Consider the following 23,298-nt stretch of genomic DNA (forward strand, 5'->3'; position numbering starts at 1 on the left):
TGAGGGAAGGCACACAAGCCTCTACATGCTCCAAGGTATGAGGCCATGGGGCTGACTAGAGGAAGCCTGAGGCGTGCCCTTCCACTGTTCAGTTCATGTCTGGCCAGGGCATGGCCTGGGATGGAGCAGCTGAGTCAGGCGTCCCACAGGAACCCAGCTGCTATCCAGCAAGCACGTCTACACGGGGAGGGAAGAAACACGTCCCAGAGAAGCATGGCCACGTTAACACTCGTGTCATGCAGGGTGCCTTCCCATATCCCTCTCCCCACTGCACCTGGGTAGGGGGTCCTGTGGTCACCAGGAACATGCTATGGGCACTGGATTCCATGCCCACCAGAGCAGGGGTGACTGCTCCTTGGAGCTGTGTCTCAGTCTTGCCCTTTTCCCCACACTGCTCCCAATTGCTGCAGTAACCATTCAAGTGGGCTGGACCCACCCCAAGATTTCTAAGCTGCCCTCTTTCCTGAGGGCCTGTGTTGCTCTTCTCAGCACCTGGACATTGCCAGCCCCCATGTTCCACTACTGGCACAAATACCCAGAATATCTACAGCAGCTTTCATTCTGCGTCCCCAGCCAGCCTTGGTTTCTCCCCCAGGGTCTGTGAATGGCATAGCTATTGCCCTCCTGCCAAATTGATAGAACCTTCCTAATTGACAGAACCTTCCAGAGGTACGCTCAGCCAGTTTCCCCTCACTCCCCTCGGGTCTTTAATTCTGTTTCTGACCTCTTTCAGGCTCCTATCTTTGTGTGACCACCTCTACGCTCTCTGTGCCTGGACAAATTGTCCCCAGGCGTGTGACTGGCCAGGCTGCTTTCAGAGCATCTGCCTAAAATCTTCTCAGCATCTGGGACCACCCCAGAGCTGTGGCCCTCCCAGCTACCTGCCCCTAAACTGCTTTGATACTAGCCTTTTGACAATGAATGCTAAACACCATTCTCCCACTGCTATCTCAAATACCACTTTAGATTCACAAATTCCATTTCTTTCTCCTTATTGGCATTGAAAGCCTTCTGAGGATAAGGGACCTCATGGAAACATCCTTGTAACCCTGGAGGGGCTTACACAGGTGTCCTGCAGAGTTGATTTCATGGTAAGTTAGTAATTGCTTAAAACACCCTGCTATCCACAGAGAAAATAGTTCTGTGTTCAAGGTTATCAAAATACACATAGCTTTCTGGAATGACCTTGCACTATCTGTTAAAAAAGAAAACAACAGCAACAATCAAAACAGAGCAATTTTTGCTAATCACTGATGTTACACAGTCACAGACATGTGACTAACACTCCCTGCAAAGGAAAGACTGGATTGACTTACCGGAGGTAAAGGGGGTAGGAAGAAACCCCAAAGTGGGGTTCGGTTCTGTTTCCTGTCTTGGCCTCAGATGCCAGTCATATGTCAACAGTCTGCTGGGAGAACTACCCCCCTCCGCCCACCCGAAACACCTCAGCATGTTCATTCACGGAGCCCCGCTGCCTGCCAGCCCCACATCGGACCCTGTGCAGGGAGATCAAGCAGCCATGGTTCTGTGTCTGAGAGTCAGGAGATCATCTAGTGCTGTGAGGGGCAGGAAAAGAGACCACAGCTGGAGCACGGCGCAGTGGGGCCAGACACACTGAGGCAGGTTCATTCAAAAAATAGGAAGACTCCATGAAGGAGGCAGGAGGAATTGCTCTGGGACTGGAGCAAGGGGCTGAAGCAGACCTGCTGCCTCTGAGTTCAGGGATCAGCTCTGCTGGGGGGACTGCTGGCCTGATGTCACTCAGGCCCAGTGTCCCTGCAGAGGCAGCATATGTGCCTCCGAGCTGCCCTCTGACCACTGTTCCACTGTCCCTCAGCCTGGACCCATCAGGATGGAGGGAGAGCCCTGTCAGGCTGCAGCTGTCTCTAGTCAAATCAGAAGAAACTGAGGGCAGAGCAGAAGGACGTCCAGGCTACTGGGCGGCCCTCGCCATACAGGTGGGGGAAGCACATGCAGGCAGAGGCAGGACTTGAATGTGGGTCCCGCGGCCTCACATTTCCAGAAGTCAGGAAGTCATTCTGGGCCCTCTGATTCTGGCTACCAGTGACCGTGTCCCTCCTTGTTGGAGCCCCTGACCTCCCCCTTGGCCTGAGGTGACAGGAGGGGTGCCACGCCTGCCCTGTAGAGTAAACATCCCCAGAGCCTCCCACAGCTCCAGGCTGGCAGCTGGGCCAAACCCCGCCCGCCAAACTGTTTTCCTCTGAGAGCCTTCCTGTTCACTGCTATTTTTGGCCCTCGTGACAGTAACTGATGGCTGGTGGGAAAGCATAAAAGAAGCTGCCAAGCCTCTAAGTTCGTCAGACAGCACGGGGAGGCTTGCAGTCCGGACAGTGGCCTGTCATCCCCACCAGAGTGCTCACTAGCCACCTCCCAGCCATATCCACGCTGGATGCGGGGCTCCACCTGCTGGACTCCGCACCCTCCACCCTGAGCTTTCTGGGTCTTCCCAAGGACTGTCTTTGCTCATCCAGCAGCCGTGTGATCCCCAGGTGAGAGAGAGCAGCCTTCCTCTGGTTAGAGATCCAACAGAAAGGTTCTGTTTATCTTCGAGGGTGGGGACATACTGGGCCTCAGTGGGGTTAGAGAGCAGGGTGTGTGGTTGACAGCAGTGCTAGTAGCAGCTGAGGGCTTTGTATTCATGGAGGAATTTCACGTGAGTTGTATTTGATGCATTTCCTACAACACCCTTTCCAGTGGGCACTTAGAACCCCATTTTATGGATGGGTCAGGGGAGGCTGAGAGGTGACCTTGCCAAAGGTCTGCAGGTCAGATGCCCAGCAGAGGCTGGCTTTACAGCCAGGTTCTCTCGGACTCTGGAGAGAACTGTTGGACCGGGTTCTCTTCCTTATACAGGCTCTTCAATAACAGTGAGGATAGACTCTTGAGCACAAGGCTTTCAGTGTTAGCAGGAAGGAAGGGCCCAGGAGTCTAGGACTGGGCTGGGGTCTGCAGACTTCACTCCACTCTCAGGCCCTCGACTCACCTAAGCAGCCTCAGATGAGAGAGGGAACACAGGAGGAGTGACAGAATGGCAGACCCTCATCCCTGGTCCTCTTGCTGATCGTCAGGTTGCTGCTCCCCCCTTGTTGACGGCCATGAGGTCCCGGCTACTGCTTCCTGTGGCCCATCTGCCCACGATTCAGGAGACCTCGGAGGAGATGCTGCCCGGGGGCCCTGGGCAGGAGCCCCCAGCCTCCCCCAGCCTGGATGACTATGTGAAATCTATTTGTCAGCTGGCACAGCCCACTTCAGTGCTGGACATGGCCACAGCCAGGGCCCAGCCCAGCAGAACCCTCCGGCCAGCCCAAGCCTTCAAGAAGAACTGCCCTACTGAGTCCCTGCAAGACATCACTACCCACTTCAGTGGTCAGCAACCTGCACCAACCAGGGATTGCACTGCTGACCCCCTGGACTGGCTCTTTGGGGATTCCCAAGAAAAGCAGCCAAGTAGGAGGGACCCACCAAGGACGACTGGCTCCTCTGCGGACCCCTGGGGTCCACACAGACAGATGGATGGTGGCAAGGCCCAAGGGACTTCCAGAGGGAGATTCTGTGATGCCAGCGTGCAGGAGCACTCTCTGGCGAGACCCTCAAGGGATTGGCATCAGTGCTCCTGGGCTTCCAGGCAATTCAGTGGGGCTGCAGCCTCTCCCCCAGCCCCTCGCCCCAGCAGCACCCTCAGAACTCTCTATTTGCACCTCCCGGTGATTCATGAACTCTGACCTCTCCCCAATAAAGCCTTCTGTACAGAGCATACTGGTCTGTGTCACCTCCTCCCCCTCCTCCCCTGAGGTAGGCACCATCCCCGGCAGGTCTCTGAGATGGAAACACTTTTCTGCAGATGCTGCCTGCCTGGGCATTTCATAGCAAGATCCCTCCTCTGAAGAGTGAGAACAGCCTATCTGGCATGATGTGGTGTTACTGTTCCTTGCTGGCTGATCACCTTGGGCAAGTTACTTAACATTTCTGCTTGTTGGGTTTCTCATGGGTAAAATGGAGGTAATTAAACAGACCTGCTTTCTAAGGCTATTCTGATCAGTAAATGGGATAAAACCCACACGCATCATGGGGTGCATAAGCCCATAGACATGCTTATACGCACATTTATATGGTTGCTTTACAGGCAGGGAGGGACATGACATTGGTGGCAGGTGAGAAGCAAAGCTCTTAGCCACACAGGGATTTCAGAGTGAGGCCCTGGGCACTCCTAAGTCAGCCTCCTGGCCTCCACTCTCAGAGCCTGTGCTTCATGCAGCCCAAGAGGAAACACAGGGTTTCCCCAAATGTACCTGCTAAGTTTGGGGGGGGAACCTATTACTAGGATACCAGGGGTATCTCAGTGGCTCCAACTCACAAGCCCTATTGTGTCATTGGGAGAGTTTTTTCCCATGCTGAGGACCAAAACAGAACCTGCACCAGCTCAGCTTGCAGGGTGCCAAACCACTGGACCAGGTGGCCCTGTCCCCAGCATCCCATCCCTTCCTCCATCCAAGGGGTGCTTCTCAGCTGTGGGCAAAGTGCGGGCTGTTCTCCAGCTGCCCTGCTCTCAGGCAAGTCCAGTGGCCAGGGCCTCACTTCCCATGTGCTAAGGTTTGGGCCAGCCCTGGGTCCTCCAACCCCAGGGCCTGGAGGTGTCTGGCAAGGAAGGAGATGAAGGTGAGGCATAGGGAAGAGACATGGTCTTCTTAATGAGGCAGGTGAGACATCAGAGAATGCAAAAGAATCAGGCCTGAGGACCCATCACCATGTTTCCTGGGCCAGATCAGAGCTGGCTGACCCTGGTCAAGGTGGAAGGGACAGAGGGGAGAGGAGGAGGACAGAGCTGGGGCCCTGGCCAAGCTCACAGCCTGCTTCAGTTTCCTTCATCTCTTTGCTCTGTGAATTATCAAACTATTTTCTTCCTTTCTTCTTCCTTTCCTTCTTTATTTTTTCTATTTTAAAATTGCTTTGCACTTTAAAAATGTTGATCTGCCCTCTTATATGTGTGTCTTGTGGGAAGGCAGAATATAAACCATACATTTAACATTTTCAAACAAGTAATTACTCACTTTCCTTATCTGGAAAATGGGGACATGCCCTTCACACCCTGCAGGGGTTGAGGAATGGGCACGTGGCCTTGGAGATGGAGTAGAGACACGGCATAGGAATGCCTGTGTCTGCCACAACCTGCTGGGTCTCTGGTCTGCTCAAACCTGCTGGTCCCTGACCTTTGCTGGCAAATAAGTGTGGGGCAGCCTTTAGCCAGAATATCCTTAGAAGGTGGTGAGGAGAGCTGACCTGGGAGGGAGTGCTGGCTGGTGACCACGTGGGCTGGGCTCGCCTCACTGTCGCCTCTTCTGTGAAGCTGTGTGAAACCAGATCAGAGGAGGCAACTAGGATGAGGTTGGCTAATTCCCCCCAAGCTCAATACCCACACGGCTGCATTTGGGAGGTCAGACAGGGCTCTGGATTCCTCTGCTAATATCCCCTGATGTGAAAGAAGCTAATGGCAACTTCAGAAGGTGGCAAAAACGAAAACAAACAAAACAAAACAAAACAGCACCTGAATAAAGGGCATGAAGAAGGGCTTCTGGCATTATCCCAAGCTTCCCACGGGACAATACAGCCTAGCAGAAAGTCCTCGTGATGGGGGTCCTGCAGAGCAGTCTCCTCCTCATTCACCACTGGAGTAGGGAAGCAACACAATGCCCTGACCAGGGGGCAGCCCGGGAAGCCCTTGGGAACTCTCAAGGGAACATAGCCACTGTGGAATAGTCACCTAGGTGCCAGCAGTCTGTCAACTGCCTGTCGTTCCTGCCTTCAGATGTTAAAAGAAGGGGATCATTATAAGAGGGAAGGGTATCCTGACTTTCTCCACCCAGAGAGGACCAGAGGTGCAGGAGGCTGGGACCAAGGATGGGGACTGGGTGTGGTGTGCACTCTTGGCCACCAGGGGAGGAGCGGAGGTCGGCTCCCGGAGTGGCCACACACTGGCGCACCACGCGAAGGGCCTACTTTTCATCACAGTGATATATTTACCCACTGGTATTTCCGGGTGGTCATTTTTCTCTCGAGAAGCCAGTCTCATTAAAATGCTTTGCTATCTTCCAAAGGCACAGATGGCTCCAGGTTGTTCATGCTCTTCATTGTAATATAAGCGAAAGTATCCCAAAGGCAAAGGTCATGACAGAGGAAGCAGTGACTGGGCCTCCTCAGAAGAGGAAGCCCCGTGGGGTGTGGGGAATCCTTCACCCTCTGGAAGCTGGGGGAGAATTCACAGGAAAACCCTGGCCCCAGGGCACGGCCCCTGCTCCCTGACGCACTTCATCTCTCCACATTCTATGGATCCCGGAAGAGATGGTAGAGAAGGTGTCCCCAAACCATAGTAGTCAGGCCACAGTTGCTCAGGGGGAAGCCCAGTGACAGCAGGGAGCAGGGTCTCTTCTGGATCCCCACATGGCTCTGTCAGGGCACAGCGCTGGAAGCCACCTCTACTTGGTGCTTGAAGGTGACAAGCAGCTCCCTGCATCCCTGATGGCTGTCAGAGCTTAATGCTGTTGCTGTATTATAAACTTGTGTGCTTAGGCCTTGGAGCCACGCTGGCATCTTCCACTCACTGCAGTGTAGGAGAGACTTAAACTCTGAAAGCCTCAATCTCTTTGTCTGGAAAATGGCCACTTCGACATCACAAAGCTCCTATATTACAATAAATAATATAGGGGCAAAGTGCTGGTGCCTGGCTGCCCTGCTCTCAGGGCCTCCCATGCCCAAGGAGAGGCCAGCCTGAACTGTGGGGTCCGGGGTCTGCATGGGAGGAACTGCAGAGGCCTGAACACCTGGTGGTGGGTGGGTCACGGAGGTACTTGGTGTCCAGGAATCGGTCATGCATCTCAGCATCAGAACTCTGTGCTGCCCAGGCCTACAATGTCTTTGTGGTGGCAGTCACCTCCTGAAGATGCCAAGTCCCTCAGGCTGGTGCCCCTTGGCTGTTAAGACTGCAGTAGGTTCCTGAAAGGGCCTTTCTGGCTCCAGGGAGATGAAGTCAGATCCTTACGCCTTCTTTAGCTTAGAAACCAGAAAATCCCCATCTGTGGGGTGTTAACCTCTTACCACAGGGGGCTGTCAAGAATACCTCTTCTCCTTTCTGGAGTCTCTTACTTTGCCACAAGGACTGTCCCACCACATACAAACACAGGGAGCACGGGTTTGGGGGCTTCCCAGCCCTACTCCCCATACAACTGTTCCTACAGAGGGGACTGTCTTGGGGAATCCCAAAGGCCAAAGCCAACTCTTAGAGTAGCAGTTCTCAAACTTGGCCCTCATTACAACCCTATGGAGGGCTTGTTAAAACACAGTTGGGAACATAGTTTCTGATTCAGCAGGCCTGGGGGCAGGACGGCGATGAGAATTTGCATTTCTCCCCAGTTCCCAGGTGACCTTGAGGCTGCTGGTGCAGGGACCATAGGTCGAGAGCTGCCAAGTCTTAGGTCAGTCACTGAATGGCCCAGGGCTGAGGAACAGGGTCTAGGCAGAAGACCCCACCGCATGCCTCCAGCACCACCTAAGAGAGTCCAACTCCTCAACTCAGCAGAGGTCAAAATTGTCCAGCTGGCACTCAGGACCAATCTCAACCTGCCCTGGGTCCGGGCCTGCTGGTTAGTCACCCAACGCCTATGCTCAGGTGCCGTGCTGTGCCTGTCTTGGGGACGTGGAACCAGCCCATCACTCAGGTAAGAAAAGTAACAGCGAAACCAGAGGTAGCAGGGTGGTGGCATCAGAACCCTGCCAGCAACAGTAAGTAGCAGGGCTGTAGCTGGCTGCTAAGCAGGCGTCAGAGAGCTGCTCTGAAGAAAGAAATGTGTGGCAGGGCAGGGGTGGCGGGGACAATTTGTTGGGGTCGGCCTATGCGCCTGAGAGGGCTGAGCAAGTCTGGGGGAGGTGGAGTACGAGGTGTGTGCTGTTCCAGGTCATCCTGGCAGCCCAGTGCAGCCTGGATCGCCAGCCAGCAGCATCCCCCGCATCCAGCCTCCTGAGCTGTGTGACTAGAGTTGGGCCTGGGCTTTGTTTTACCCACAGACATGTTTTGGTTAGCCACCATGGTGTTTTGAGGTTTGGGAAATTCCACATGAAATTCCAGATATCTAACTTCTTTTGAAAAATTAGAGAGTCAGGCTGTTTGGAGCCCAGGTTCCTGCACAGCAGGGATGGATTCCACCCAAAAGGCAGCAGCATCTGCAGACAGGACATGCTCTCCCACATCCTCTGCTCCCCAAGCCTGCCCTGCCTCTCACATCCTGACCTGCCTGCCCCTGTGAGCATCCTTTGGGGAGCTCCCTTCCATTTCAAGGCTTCCCTCTGATATTTATTCTGACTGGCAAACACAGACACTGCTTTCACTTCTCATTGCCCTGTGAACCTGGGCAGACCAGGGCCTTGTGCTGAATTCCTTATTCATGCGGTAGGCTGGGCAGAGAGGGGACTAGGCTGTGCAGTCTTAAAGATTTCAAGTTCCAATGTCCTGGCAGTTCACTTGGGCAAAAGTCCTAGGTGGAAGGAGAAGACCTGCAGGTGATTATTTCCACCTGCTCTGAATTCTTGCTGGGTTGGGGGTGGGGGGATGCTTTGACCCTCAGCACCCCTTTTAGGACCTCCAAGGAGACATCCTGGCTGCTGGTAACCTGGTCCCTACTTCAGAAGATGAGTGACCTCATGATTCATCATCCAAACTGGGATATTTCTGAGTGAAGGGGATGGTCTGAATAGTGGCCCTGGAGTACTTAGCATGTATAAACCAGACCCATCTTCAGCAAACCAGGATAGACGGTGGCCTGTGAATGAAGAAGAGAAACAAGGCATACCTCTCGGTGTCTTAGCTGAAAGCTTCTGCCCTCATGGTAGCAGTTGTAAGTTTTTAGCAAGCTTAAGAGCTCCGACCTAAAAAGATAAAGACACACATAATCTTGGGCCATGGCAGGCCTTTCGAGCATAAGGATACATGTCCTACCAGCCACACATAATCAGTTTACAGCCTAGACTCTGCCATCAGACACATGCTTTTCAGTTTTCTAGAGAAACTTTCTCTAGAAACAAGGTTTCTAGAGAAACCTTGTGGAAGGTTTAGGGATGGAAAGAGGAGGAAGAGAAAATCACAGATGGCCCACATAATTGTGCAAATTGTGTTTGTACACTTTCGCTATCACAGATGAGTTCCTGACAGTCTCCCTGCCCTTTACTTCTGAGTCACTTCCTCAATAAATCCACTGAGATTGGATTATTAGCACTTTAAAGACGCTTGCTTTTTCCCCCCATCTTACTTCCTAGAAGGGCCTGGTGTAGCTGCTCTGGGGGCACCCTGAGGGGTGCTGCCTTTTCCTCATCCCGACTTTATAGATGTCTGAACAAGAGATGAAGTTGACAGCTATGAGAGAAGATCCTGAAGGTCTGAGGGAGGCCACTCTGTCCAGATGCCTTCTTCTCAGAATAAACGGAGGCCATGGCAAAGAGAAGACAGTCCCTGCACCCAAGCGGGGTTTTGCAGGGAAGTATGGTCCAACAGATAAGAAATTTGAGCCACATGGGTAATTTTAAAACTTATAGCAGTCATCTTACATAGGAAAACAAAACAGGTGAGATTAGTTTTCATAATGCATTTTGTTTTATGGCACAATATATTTAAAATATTATCATGTCCACAGGTAATCAATATAAAAAATATTAATGAGACCTTGTTCATTATTTTATTTTGCAATAAGTGTTTGCTACCTTCCTTTTATATTAAGTACACCTCGGGTACCTGAGTGGCTCAATCAATTAAGCATCTGTCTTCAGCTCAGGTCATGACCCCAGGGTCTTGGGGTCTTGGGATCAAGCCCCAAATCGGGCTCCCTGCTCTGCAGGGAGTCTGCTCTTCCTCTCTCTCTGCCCCTTTGCACTGCTTGTGCTGTCTCTCTCTCTCTCTCTCAAAATAAATAAATTCTTCAAAATATTTATATATTAACCACACTTCTCCAACCATAAGTCATGTGCTTGGCAGCCATAGGGACTCATGGCTCCTTTTCTAGACAGTGCTGCTCTAGAACCTCTTCAGGCAGGGCCTTCACTGGAGCCACCCAGGGTATAGATGAGCAAAACCTGTGGTGGTGCTCTGGTGTGCTGCCCAATGTGGGGATGATGGCAACTGACAGGGGAAGTGGTTCACTTGTGATTCCATGAATATTATGGCATTAACAAAGCATGACTCAATGTTGCATGTTTGTAGTGCTTATAAGTATGTAAATGCTGAACATAAACATATATATATATATCCTAACAAGTTTATGTTCAGCATTTACATACTTACAAGTACGTAATCATGTTATGGTTATTATTATGACTTTTCCAAAGTTATGTTTAACATTATTCTTAATATAAAATTTAAACAAGGAAAATGATGGTATGGGCAGTACTGTGAACAGAATGCTGTCTGTTTTCTCAGGTCTCCACTAGGAGGTCCCAGGAAAGAGGTCAGCAAAAGGTAGGAGGCTGGCTTGTCCTCAAGGTGGCAGATAGGAGCTGCCAAGTTTATAAAAGATTTGGATTCAGGACTCGAAAAGCAAGATAAAATAAAAAAATATACTTTTCTTTAGTTCAGAAATAAGTTTGAAAAAGTATTCCAAACATTTTTATAGTAAAACAGAGTAAATAAATTAAAATATTAATAATAGTAATTAAGAATTAAGAAAAATTAACAAAATAAATTTCAGCAAAGCTGAAAATCATTATGTCAATAAAATACTTTTCAGTAAAAACTCTAACCCTATTTTGAGGTTTTTCTTTTTTTCCCGAAACCCTGAACTGTTTAACACAATAAAAATGTTAGAATTGCTCTAGTTTTTGAATAAATTAAATGCCATCTGTGCAGAGTCACAACAGGCATTGCCATACTTTCCTGTCTTTGTGGGCCTGGGGAGGCAGGGGTCAAACCCACACCCCAAAGAGATCCTTGATCTCCAAGGAGACAGGCTTCAAAAAGAAGTGCCTCCATCACATCGTCATATCTATGAAAGGTGTCCTGAAGCCCTCCACCCAAAGTCTGTCCATGGCGGGGAGTGCCACAAGAAGATCCCCTCCCTGTATACAAAGGCTTACTTTAGGATGGACTTGCTGTCACTGATGGGGACATGAGAACTGGGTGGACAATCTTCCTTCATCTTCCCTTCTTGCCTGCAGACTGGGAAGTTACCTGCTGGGAAGAGGAGGACGGATAGACAGACAGACAGGTGAGCCTGGAGAAGCACTAGCCAGTGCAGTACCCAGAGCCCTGGTGTGCCCGCCTGTGGCTTCAGCCTTACCTGCCACCTCCCAACCCACCTATGCCCCTTCTCCCTCCACTCCTTGGCAGAAGGTGGCCACAGCTGAAAGACCAGGCTCAGAGGAATTAATGGGCCCCATACCCACCTGGGGCAGTCAAGCTCCCCTGGAGGAGGGGAGAGGGTGAGAACTGAAGTGCCAACTGGTACCCAGTACCAGCCCTATCAGCCCCCCTCTCAGAATCTCATAAGCCCTGGAGATCTGGATCAATCTTGTAAATGTTTCAGACACAGGCTCTCTTCCCCCAGCCAGGAAACCCTGAGTAATGGTTTCTGCCTCCCAACCCCCAAAGCACCCTGGGCCTTTCTCCACCAATTCCACTGAGCCCAGGCTGGTGGCCCCATCAGTGCCTTTGGAGTTGGCGCATCTGACTAGTGATGGGCTCCTAGTGATGGGCTCATTGGTACTGTGGTCACTATGTGCTGTAGACTGCATTGAGCATTCTCTCTGAATTATCTTATTACCTCTTAACAACAACAGCGCGAGGTAAGCACCATCCTAGTCCCATTTTATGGATGAGAAAACAGGGACAGAGGTTGAGTACTTTGACCAAGATTCTTAGCGAATCAGCGGCAAAGTCACTATGTGAACACAAGCATTTAGGTCTTAGATTCTGGTCTCTGACAAGATTCCATCAAATCCTAGAGGAGAACACAGGCAACACCCTTTTTGAACTTGGCCACAGCAACTTCTTGCAAGATACATCCATGAAGGCAAGAGAAACAAAAGCAAAAATGAATTATTGGGACTTCATCAAGATAAAAAGCTTCTGCACAGCAAAAGAAACAGTCAACAAAACTAAAAGACAACCTACAGAATGGGAGAAGATATTTAAATGACATATCAGATGAAAGGCTAGTATCCAAGATCTATAAAGAACTTATGAAACTCAACAGCAAAGAAACAATCCAATCATGAAATGGGCAAAAGCCATGAACAGAAATCTCACAGAGGAAGACACAGACATGGCCAACAAGCACGTGAGAAAATGCTCCGCATCACTTGCCATCAGGAAAATACAAATCAAAACCACAATGAGATACCACCTCACACCAATAAGAATGGGGAAAATTAAAAAGGCAGGAAACAACAAATGTTGGAGAGGATGCGGAGAAAAGGGAATGTGAACTGGTGCAGCCACTCTGGAAAACTGTGTGGAGGTTCCTCAAAGAGTTAAAAATAGACCTGCCCTACGACCCAGCAATTGCACTGTTGGGGATTAACCCCAATGATTCAGATGCAATGAAATGCCGGGACACCTGCACCCCGATGTTTCTAGCAGCAATGTCCACAATAGCCAAACTGTGGAAGGAGCCTCGGTGTCCATCGAAAGATGAATGGGTAAAGAAGATGTGGTCTATGTATACAATGGAATATTCCTCAGCCATTAGAAACGACAAATACCCACCATTTGCTTCGACGTGGATGGAACTGGAGGGTATTATGCTGAGTGAAATAAGTCAATCGGAGAAGGACAAACATTATATGGTCTCATTCGTTTGGGGAATATAAATAATAGTGAAAGGGAATAAAGGGAAAGGAGAGAAACTGAAAATATCAGTGAGGGTGACAGAACATGAGAGACACCTAACTGTGGGAAATGAACAAGGGGTAGTGGAAGGGGAGGTGGGCAGGGGGTTGGGGTGACTGGGTGATGGGCACTGAGGGGGCCACTTGGTGGGATGAGCACTGGGTGTTATGCTAAATGTTGGCAAATTGAACTCCAATAAAAAAAAAAAGATTCTGGTCTCTGAACCTCTTCCCTATATTGGTCTTGCGCAGTGCCTTAAACCCTCCAGCCTTCTTTTTCTCATATGCAATGGGGTGGTCTCTTCCCTCGATTCACACATGAAACCATGAATTCACAGCCCGGAAATCTTTGTGGAGTTTCTCAAACCCTTCCAGGGAAATGCACTAGTGCCTATGGCCATCTTCTGCACAGATCTCAGCTTCTCTCTCTCTCCAACTTACTCTGGCCAAGAACTCTCTTCTTGAGGCATGCTGTGTGTTGGGCAGTGAGCCACAGCTTCTCTCTCTCTCTCCACACCCCTTACCCCAATCTTGGCCTCATCTCTCCTCTCAAGTGGTGGCTAAGACTCTGAGGGATTCCATCACATTGAGAACTGTCACAGACAGGATCCACAGCTTGTCATTCACAATGATCCTGGCCCAGTCAGGTCTTCCCCACCACCATGTGTGTGCAGATGTTCCTGGGGGCTCCAGGTCAGATTCAACTGCTGTGGTATTAGTGTCCTCAGAGCATCCCCGTGGGCCCTGACTATGACCAGCTGAGCACCCTCTCTTCCAGCTTGTCTTAAACCACCCACGAATAAGACAAACCTGCCTTCCATGGTGGCATCAGGCCTGAATAAGCATTTGCTTCTGGAAGCAGGAAAACACGGAAAAGGGGAATGAACTAAGGGAGGTGGGCTTCTCAGTGACCTCAGAATCATCCTATAAATACCTCCGCTTTGCCTGGGTCTAGAGTGAGGCAAGACATGCCCTAGAGGGTGGTCAGGCCCCCAGATGCAGCTGCAGTAATATAGCCCTATAGCTACAGGGCACAGGGCTATGTGCCACAGGGGCCCTAGAGTGGGGCCTCACTGTCAGGCAGCAGGATTTCAAAATCGAGTTTCAGTTCCTTAGCTCCTCAGGCTCCAGGGGGAAAAAGTGATCTGCCAGACTCCCTCTTTGGCTAGTTCCTCAAACACTTCCATGCAGAGCTGGCTTCAGCCCAAGAAAAGTACCTGGGTTTCCCTTGCAACACTGCTTCTGTGCGTCCATGGCACAACTGTGTCTGGCTTTACACAGACTCATTGTGGGAAGGGCTGTATTTACCCAGAAGTAACAGCAGATGTTATTTTTCTCTCTCTCTCTGTAGCCAGCTTCTCTCCCACTCCTCCTCACTTCCTGCTCTGACTTCGAGCCTCTCGGAGCTGCCCCTATTTCTCCTAACAGGCTTGCCGCTTTGTCCTCCTTTTGGGTCTCTAAGGTTGCTGTTTTCTGGACAGAAAACAGCCTCCTCCTTGTCCTATACTCTGATGCTAGCTCCGCCAGGAAACCCTTGCCAGAGCAGCTACCTCCTCCAGTATCGGGAGAGGCTCCTTCCAGTCCAGCACCTGCTCTGGGCTCCTGGCTATGCTGGGTCTGCAGGACCTGACCTGGGTATGAGGGAGCTGATAGGATGGTGGGAGAGTAGGGAGGCGGGCGGTGTGAGGGTGAAGCTGCAGGCCTCCACACGATGAACAGTACTTTTCTGGCTCACCTCGTTTCCAATCCCAACCCTGAGCCTTACACACAGCAGGAGGTCCATAGATGACTGTTAAGTTATTGGATGAATTTGAGAAGCCTCATGGGATCCTCCAAAGTCAACTTTCCCACACTTGTGCCTATCTAGCTGGAATAAAACATGTAAAAGTCTCCGGGGGTCAGGAAAGTGACTAAGCTGAGGCACTGGTCAGTGGAGTCCCTGGGGAACTGGGGGACATATTCCTTCTCTGGACGGTCAGCTTTTCTGCTATTTCATGAACAGTCATAAATCTGGGTTTGTATGAGCTCTATTTCACTATTTAAAGTCGGACACTGTGGCCGAGACATTGATTGTCCCTGGAACCCCGTGTTCCCCCACTCACATCACTTAGCTCCCTGTCAGGCCACATGACTAATATGTCACATATTACACACAAGAAGTGTTGGGTGTCACTCTCAGGTTGGTGTATTTGAGCAGCGTGTAACCTTGTTCCCTGCCATGGTGATCCAGAAAGGCACATGTCCCAATTGCTGCAGCTTCCAGATAGTCAGCCTAGGTTCCTCTGTGGACTAGAGTCCTCTGCCAACCCACTGTGGGTACCAACTGGGAAAGACAAATAAACCCATGCTGGGAAAAGCTGCTGGTGTCTCAGCTGCTAAACAGACCCTCATGGCTTCAGTTGACTGCCTTTTCCTCTCTGTGCCTTCATTTTCCCATCTGTACAATGGGAATATTGATCTCCAATTTTCTCAGCTGTAGAATTCTTTGTTCAAATTGAATATCTGTGCAAATCAGATTAGAAGGGGCTGCTTGGGTTGACAGTGAGATAGGTGGTGGGGAGCCCCATCCAAGGCTTTGCCTAGGACTCTGGATAATATTACTTTCAAATCACAGTACTAAGTAACACATGAGACCTTCCCTGCACTGACCTTCCAGAATCTGCTTTTTATTTTTTATTTTATTTTATTTATTTTATTTTATTTTATTTATGATAGTCACACACAGAGAGAGAGAGAGAGGCAGAGACACAGGCAGAGGGAGAAGCAGGCTCCATGCACCGGGAGCCCGACGTGGGACTCGATCCCGGGTCTCCAGGATCGCGCCCTGGGCCAAAGGCAGGCGCCAAACCACTACGCCACCCAGGGATCCCCAGAATCTGCTTTTTAGAAGGACATGAACAACATGCTGAGTCGCTCCAGCTGGAGTTAAATGGCATCAGCTGGGAGAAGGGGTCAGGAGGAAAACAACAATCTGGAATCATATATGTTCAAGTGAAAGGAGAAAAGGGAAGGTGGCCCAGAAGGTAAACAGTTTAGCTTGGCAGGGACAGATAATGGGGCATATCACCCTGGGGAGGGCAGGAGGTGAGTAAGCAAGGCTGCAGGAAGGCAATGAAGAAGCTGCTTCACAAAAGGGGGTCTCTTCCAACTTGCTGGACTGGGTCTGAGCCCGATGCGGTAGGAAGCTGGGTCCCCTGGAAAAACAGCCTCTTCTTTGAGAGAAGCACATATTCCTATGTTTCTTGATGTTCATCATCTGCCTCTCTGATTCTCCCATGTACATCCTTCCACACCAGGTAGACAACATCTCTACCTCTCTGAGTTCCAGAGCTCACTTGGGGGTCACTCACAGAATTCTATTCCAAGTATGAACATTGTGTATTCGTGCCTCCTTTACCAGACTGAACTCTGAGATCATTTTCATTCATCTTGATAATCCTTATGTCTTTAGAGTTCTAAAGTGAGGTACATGGCACCTCCGGGGCTCCCTAGAGATAACTGCTGAATGAGAGAAAGAGAGAGACAGAGAGACAGACACAGAGACAGAGAGAACAAGAGCGAGACACCCCCCTGCCCCCAGGAAGAAAGCAAACATAGATTCCTCTCTGTTCACACCACGTTCCTGAAACTGCTCCTTCAACCTTCACTCTCCTTGGACCCTGGACAGGGCCTTGGAGAATCTCTAACGGAGTGATGTTCAACCTTTAATAAAAATCATAATCTTGTTTTTAAAGACAGAAGCCCAATGCAGAGATTAAAACAAGGCTACTTTGGTTGAAGCGGGATTCGGGGAGAGGACAGGCTGAAGCCGGACAGCTACCCAGGCGCAGCTGAACAACCAGAGGGACAGATGCAGCTGAGCAGGCCAAGCTCTTTGGCTCTGGGAGGCCAGCCCTCCGTCCTGGCCTGCTCCCCTCCCTCCAGGCCCCAGCACACACAGCTCAGGCCTCCACTTTTTTTCCCAGGGCTGCAGGAGGCTCTGTTCCTGACCAGAGGACTGAGACTGCAGCCAGGGCTCCTTGTCTCCAGAGAAGGAGCCCCAGGGCGATGTGCCAGCCATGGTTACCTGTCCCCAATGAACAGGCAGTGAACTGTTTTTGCTTTCCACGTCAGTGGCTGCTCTGCCACCTATGCAGAGGGGCTGCTGAGGACAGCTGGCACTGTAGCCTGCCCCTGCTATTGTTCCTGGCCTTTGATTTGGGACAAAGGACAGGGAAGCCTTTAACTGCTAGGCTTGGCCCATCTTTTCCTTGTTGGCGGTCATGGAGCCCGTGATCACAAAAGAATGCAGCTTTGTGTCTCTTCAGTCACCACTCCAGCCCAATTCCTGCTGGCCCTGGGGGGAAAGGAGAAAAAGGCTAGGGAAGTGGGATTTTCAAGAAGCCAAACTGAGCGCATCTGAGAGCCTTTTCTTTTGAGAAGCTGTGGTGCCTACTTTTTCCTCTTAAAATGTCTTTTTTTTTTCATAAAATGATGACAAAAATAGATGGTCATTGTCCTAACTTGGCAAAATTGGCAAATGCATCAATATCCACATTAAAATGTTCTGGGAATGTCTGCGAGATTTGAGGGCTTGGTAACCTCTGTTCTAATACTTTAGGATTCCTATCTTCTTCCTTAGGCATGATTAAAATCAAACGTGTAAATAAAGTGATGAGAGAAGCAAATGAAAGGAGGACAGAGGTGTGGGGCGCAGCTGGGAGCATCGGGCCCAGGCTGCAATCAGACTGAAAGGAGGCAGGAGGCTCAGAGAGAGGCAGCAGGTGCAGGGAGGGACACTGCCTTGCATTCCTGAGAAGCCTAAGTTCCCTGTTCAGCAGCCCAGGACCACGATCTCCAAAGGGCAGCTGGGCGGGGAGGGGGGAGGCATTGAAAACAAGGAGCATTACAAGCAACGCCCCTCCCCCGCCAGCACCTGTCAGCCAGCAAATGGCAGGAGCCTGGCCAGGGAAGGACCTGCTGTGCCTGCTGCTGCTGCCAGCTGCCTCTGAGAGGAGGCCTGACTGGAACAGGCTGACACTTAGAAACACGTTTTCGCTGAGAAAGCTAGTTGTGGGGATGTGGATGGCAGGCAGGGACTCAACAGCTGTTCCCTCTGCCCCTCCACACTGCTGTCCCTGCCCCCCCCCTCCAGTTCCAAGAGCCACCACCATCTGCCCTCTGGGTCAGCCACACCCCTTCCTGCCTCAGCCCGACTAGGAAGGAGAACCCAGAGGACACTGTGCACAGTCCAGATGGAGGTGATGGTGGCAGAGGGAAAGCAGGAGAGATGGCCACACCGCTGCTAGCCACCTTCACTCACTGCCTTCTGGGCTGGCTCATGGACCCTAGCTCACCTAGACTGCATACTCCATACTCCCCACCTCCGTGGTCCTGGGGTCCTAACCACAGGGCCTCCCCAACACTGTTGCCTGTCCTCAGAAGAACTTGGCCATCTGCACTGGAGCAGGCTGGCTTTCCTGGCATCTTCTTCTCAGCCTGAGCTCGAAGGCAGCACCTCACCCAGGCCCCGGTGGGAGGATTTCTGGTTTTTGCTCTTGCTTTCAAGGCATGGCAACCTGAGGCCAGAAAGACATTTCCTGTCCTTCTGCTCCCTCTCTCAGATACCCCTTGGGCCGGGGGGCCCTCTTGCCCAAACCAGGCTCACCTCTCATCTGTGGAAGAGGGGATCTGTACAAAGGGGAATCCTCTCAGCCATGCTTTTTGGGCCCAACAGGTGCTCAGACTGACCAATATCCTGAGGTAGGGGTGGTCTGGGGGCAAGCCCTCCTGGTGCTCCATGCCAGATGCTGCAGAGCTGTGCCAGGTGCTCTCTGTGGCTGCCCCCACTTCTGCTGTCCACTGTACCAGGCCTGTGTGCCAAGTGCTTGACTTGCTGGTAGTGGTTTTCTGTGAGACGTAGTGTGGCTCTAAATCTTTTTGGCCACAGAGCCCTTTGGAATCTCTTTAAAGTGTAACACACACTCCCCAGGAAAATTTACATATGTGCATGAATGTGCAAGTATGTACATATCAAATCTGCACACCACTGCAGGGGCCTCAGGAAGCTCCTGTGCACATATCCCTGGATCCTCAGATCCCAGGTTAAGAATTTCTGCTGGAACGTATCACAGTGAGATGGAGGAGGCAAAAGGGCATCCCAGAGAGAAGTCTGGGTGTGGATTTTGTTGCAGCATCCACCTGGTGTGTGACTTCAGCATGTTGTGCCATCCCTTGGGCCTCAATTTAGCGGGGATTGTACTGGCTGCTGGCCCAGAGTGTCTTTAGGTCTCTCCTTGGCTCTGTAGCTATGAGGCTGCACGACCTCCCTGCTCCCACCTCCCAAAGACAGGCAGGGCAAGGGGAAAGGGTTCCAAATCTCTCCCTCAGTAGTGCCTCCTGGGGAAGAAGGTCAGACAGCCAGAAAAGAAAACTGAGCAAACTGCAAGTTCCCCTTTCACAAAAGCAGCAGCCACTTCCTATCTGATCTTAATTTACTTTAAAACAGTTCCAAAATATTTCCTTCAATGTTCTCTGTGACCAGATGACAACCCAGCTTCTCCAAAGCTCCGGACTTAAAGCTCTGCTCCCTGATTCTTCAGCTGTGTGACCTTAAGCAAAGTCCCTTTCTCTCTCTGAACCTCAGATTCCTCATTTGGTAAATTTCTGGCTGCTGTAACATGGGTCTCATATGGAGTTCACCCACAATAAACTGGAGCTCCTGGGATGCCTAAGTGACTCAGTGGTTGAGCGTCTGTCTCTGGCTCGGGTCATGATCCTGGGGTCCTAGGGTCGAGTCCCGCATCGGGCTCCCTGCAAGGAGCCTCCTTCTCCCTCTATGTCTCTTGCCTCTCTCTGTGTGTCTCTTGGGAATAAATAATAACATCTTAAAAAAATAAATCAAAGCTCCCATGATTGGTCACAAGGTGGGGAGGTCAGAAGGGATACCGGGATATGGGGATGTGAGACTCACAGAAAAGGGCCATCTTCCCAGCTGGAGTGACCATGAGCAAGGACATATGGCTGAGTTTACTCTCAAAGCCAGGGCCCAGGTCCCCAGGGGCCTAGGCCAGAGTGCCTTCTGGCTGACCTCCTGGTCAGAGTCTTCCCGGGAGGCTTTGCATTTACAGGATCTGCACTGTGACTGGCTGAGTTCTGCTCACGTTGTTTGTCACTGTCCAGCTGACCCAGACCGAGGGGGACCCTGGACTTTCACTGTTTCTCCACCTCCAGGCTACCCACTAGAGTCTCAGGGTGGAAACAGGGCCTTCCCTCCCATTTTCACAGGGGCTAACAGGTGGCCTCAACCTCACTTTCACTGTCAAGTCTGGAACCACCCGCACCACACACAGAGAGAATTATGACAAGAACTACTGGAAATACACTTCACCACTGACAACGTACTGAAACACATGCCATTACAACTTCCAGCCAGAATTTTTTTTAATCTAAATTTCATGTGTTCCATTTTAATGTGTTCTCCTCCTCCTTCCTCTCCTCTCCCTTCCCCAGTCTCTTCCTCCCTGCTTCCTTCCTCCAGCACTTCTGACCCTGGTGGCAGCTGCTCAGGAATTATACAGGGGAGCAGGTGGAAGGCAGACCTGCATTCACCTGTTAGTTCTACCAATTCATTGCAGTTTTTTGTTCGTTTGCTTGTTTTTGTTTTTTCATCACAGCTACTGGCAACAAAGCTTGATTGTACCCTTAGCAAACTACAGAGAAGCTAGCAAGGGTTTCTCCTGCCAGTGCAAGCATGTGGCTTTGAAGTCTAACCTGCTTGGGTTCAAATTCCAGATTCTCAGCCCCATTTACTGCAACTTTATTTAATTTGCTTATGAAGCAAGGTTACTAAAGATCTCCTTACAGTGTTTTAAGAAAACACCAGCTAGCACTGGCCTTGCACTGAGGGCGGTGGGAAGGAGGGGTTGGGAGGGAGGAGGCCCTCCCTCCCCCAGGCCTGTGTCAGACTGTAAAAACACGGTAGCATCTCTCCAGAATCAGTCAGGAGCATGTGGTGGGGGAGAACAGGATGGCTGGCAGGGTGAGCTCTGAAGTCAAGGGGTGAAATGAATGAGACCTGGCACCAGAAAGTCTAAGTTCAAATCCTGGCTCCCTCACTGACTCATCTGGCTGAAACAGGGCAACTCTATAACTCTGTAAGCCTGTTTTCTCGTCTGAAAATGAGGATAATGAAAGTATTAGGGCTGTGGGAAGTGGGTGCCATCTTGTGCTGAGGCCCTTGGCACAGGTGGGAGAACCAGGCAAATCTTCTATCAATAGCCGGTGAGGCGAGCCCCTCCTTCTGCTATTATCTCGGCGGGCGCCGGTCTTCCATCTGTGAAATCTGAGAGTTGTGCCAGAGCCTCTTTGAGCCTCTCCCGCCTCAACTAAGATCAATGCTCCTAGGATATTGCCTAAGAGAAGAGACGAGGTGAGCCAAGGTGTAGCCTGCGGCCCCTCCCACCTACGGCGCCCGGGTTTGAGTCCCCGTAGTGCCTTTTCCCTGGAGAAGGTGCCTGGCGCAGCGCCCACTCTCAGGAATGGGCCTGAGGCCGGGGCTGCGCCAGGCTGGCAGGGGGGCGGGGAAGGGGCACCGGTGCCCAGGCTCCAGAGCCCACGGCTGCGGGCGGGCTCGGGGGCAGTGCTCTGTGGCCCCCCACTCCGGCCTGTGCATCACTCACCCTCGGCCCATCGCGCAGTCCGGAAGCCGCTGCCCGCGCCGTGCCCTCGCCGCGCCCTCGCCGCGCGGCACCCGAGCCGGGTCTGCAGCGCCCGGAGCCTCGAGTCCCAGGGGGCGGGCGCGTGGGGCCCGCCCCGCCCCGTCCCGTCCCGCCCTTCGCCGGGCGCTGGCCGATGGCCCGCCCCATCTGCCCCGCCCCGCCCCATCTGCCCCATCTGCCCCGCCCCGCCCCATCTGCCCTGCCCCGCCCCGCCCCGCCCCATCCGCCCCGCCCCGCCCCTCGCGTCGCTGCGGCCGACCGCGCCGCCCTCCATCCCGCCCCGCCCCGCCCCGCCCCGCCCCGCGCCGGGCACCCCGGAGGGTGGGCCTGGGGGTGCGCTGGGGCGGCGGGAACGGTGGGCGGGGCCGCGCGAGGGGGTCCCGCACCGCGACGAGGGCGCCGGGGACGCTCGCAGCCAGCAGCCCCGACTCTGCGGCGAGGCCCGGGGTGTGGGCGGTCTCCGGGACCTCTGGGGGCCTAAGACCCTCGGCTTTCCAACCAAGGCTCCTGCGTGGCGCCAGAACCGCTGGTGGCAGCCGGAGCTTTGTCCTCTTTTCCCCTCTGGGGCCACCCGCGTGTTGCTGCGGTTTGGCTGGCGTGGCCCCCGGAGCGCCACCCCGTTTAAGAAATCGGGGCCGCTGGTACAGGGACGTAAACGTCTCCTCCGCTCCCCGCCCGCCGAGGATTCCCTGCGCCCGGACGGAGAGGACGGAGGTCCCCAGGCCTCAGGACGGTGCAGCATTTCTGGGCCGCGGGGGTGACGGGTGCGCGGGGGATGCGGGAGGGGCTGAGGGAACCCTTTGCAGTTTGTTTTACGTCACCATCCCTAGTCCTGACCTCCAGACCTCTTCTCCTCTACTCTCAACACAAATCATTTTAGTGTCATTTGATCTGTGGTTCTTAATCTTTGTAGAAACAGATGGCCATTTTAGAACCTGAGACACACCTTTTAGAAAATGGCAAGTAAAATCAGCCTGGGATTTGAGTTTATGGGTCTCCGGAGCCCTCTTGAGAGGAGAGGGGCTGTGCTAATCGTTGCTGTCGAGGCTGCAGGATTTGGGGTCAAGAGATTGGGCTCTGCTGTCTATTTCCTGCATGACCTTGCCATGGTACAATTGCTCTGGGCCTCAGTTTCCCCACCTGCAAAAATGAGGACGCTAAAGATGACCAGAGATTCTTCAACTTTGCATGAATCTGTGGAGAATGCCCCATCCTTGGCCAGCTCCGGGCTTCCCTGTGATCAGGGACCCCCACTTCTGCACAACCCAAGGGTCTGGTCATCAAAGCGGAAGCCAATAACTGGTTCTTCTTTGAGTTTTTAAAAAACAACGGGCAAAATTCAACATAGCCCTTAACCTCTGAGTATTCAGCCTATGCTCAATAGGATAAATAAGCATAGCTCTAGGGTAACATACTATTTCCCTGGGGCTTTCCAGCACTTTAGAATGAATCATTCTCTCTGATCTAGTTGATGGTGAGGGAATGACCGGGGCTGGGGCTAGCCTGCAGTGATGATTGCGTTTGAGGAAGCAACCTGATGTGCCTTGCACTCCTACTGTGTGTCATGCACTGTGCTAGTGCAACATGTCAGAGACCCCACAGGATCCCCTCCACAACTCCAGGGAATGGGTGTTTTCACCGGGATTTTGTGTGGAACATGAGTGTCCATCATCAGGGTCCTCAGAAGGAGGATCACCTTTTCCTTCAGTATTCAATGGGA

At 51.9% G+C, this 23,298-nt stretch overlaps 2 protein-coding genes across 5 annotated transcripts in view; one reads left to right on the plus strand and one right to left on the minus strand.

Moving 5' to 3' along the window:
- RASSF4 (Ras association domain family member 4) overlaps positions 1 to 21,673 on the minus strand; it is a 32,203-nt gene extending 10,530 nt beyond the window's left edge. For 2 of the 3 annotated variants that reach the window (XM_025466409.3, XM_025466408.3), the window contains exons 1-3: positions 21,540 to 21,673; positions 11,128 to 11,221; positions 8,859 to 8,934 (exon numbers count right to left, since the gene is read on the minus strand). In XM_025466409.3, the coding sequence (XP_025322194.1) occupies positions 8,859 to 8,934; positions 11,128 to 11,189 (138 nt within the window). In that variant the 5' untranslated portion in view covers positions 11,190 to 11,221; positions 21,540 to 21,673. Of the gene's footprint in view, positions 1 to 8,858; positions 8,935 to 11,127; positions 11,225 to 21,539 lie in introns of all 3 variants that reach the window. The other variant, XM_035707764.2, reaches the window with a different exon arrangement.
- Positions 2,303 to 3,773, plus strand: DEPP1 (DEPP1 autophagy regulator). 2 transcript variants are annotated; one of them, XM_049102989.1, is made up of 2 exons: positions 2,303 to 2,510; positions 2,875 to 3,773. In XM_049102989.1, the coding sequence occupies exon 2, from the start codon at positions 3,117 to 3,119 to the stop codon at positions 3,741 to 3,743; it is 627 nt and encodes a 208-aa protein (XP_048958946.1). In that variant the 5' UTR covers positions 2,303 to 2,510; positions 2,875 to 3,116; the 3' UTR covers positions 3,744 to 3,773. The 2 variants fall into 2 exon arrangements, with proteins under 2 accessions (XP_048958946.1, XP_025322197.1); XM_025466412.3 differs by having other exon boundaries at positions 2,305 to 2,510; positions 3,090 to 3,773.
- Positions 21,674 to 23,298: the final 1,625 nt, after the last annotated feature.

This window comes from Canis lupus, chromosome 28 (assembly GCF_003254725.2).
Source record: "Canis lupus dingo isolate Sandy chromosome 28, ASM325472v2, whole genome shotgun sequence".
Taxonomy (NCBI): Eukaryota; Metazoa; Chordata; class Mammalia; order Carnivora; family Canidae; genus Canis; species Canis lupus.

Coding starts and splice junctions, on each gene's coding strand:
- DEPP1 (XM_049102989.1), top strand. CDS start 3,117: ATGAGGTCCCGGCTACTGCTTCCTGTGGCCCATCTGCCCACGATTCAG.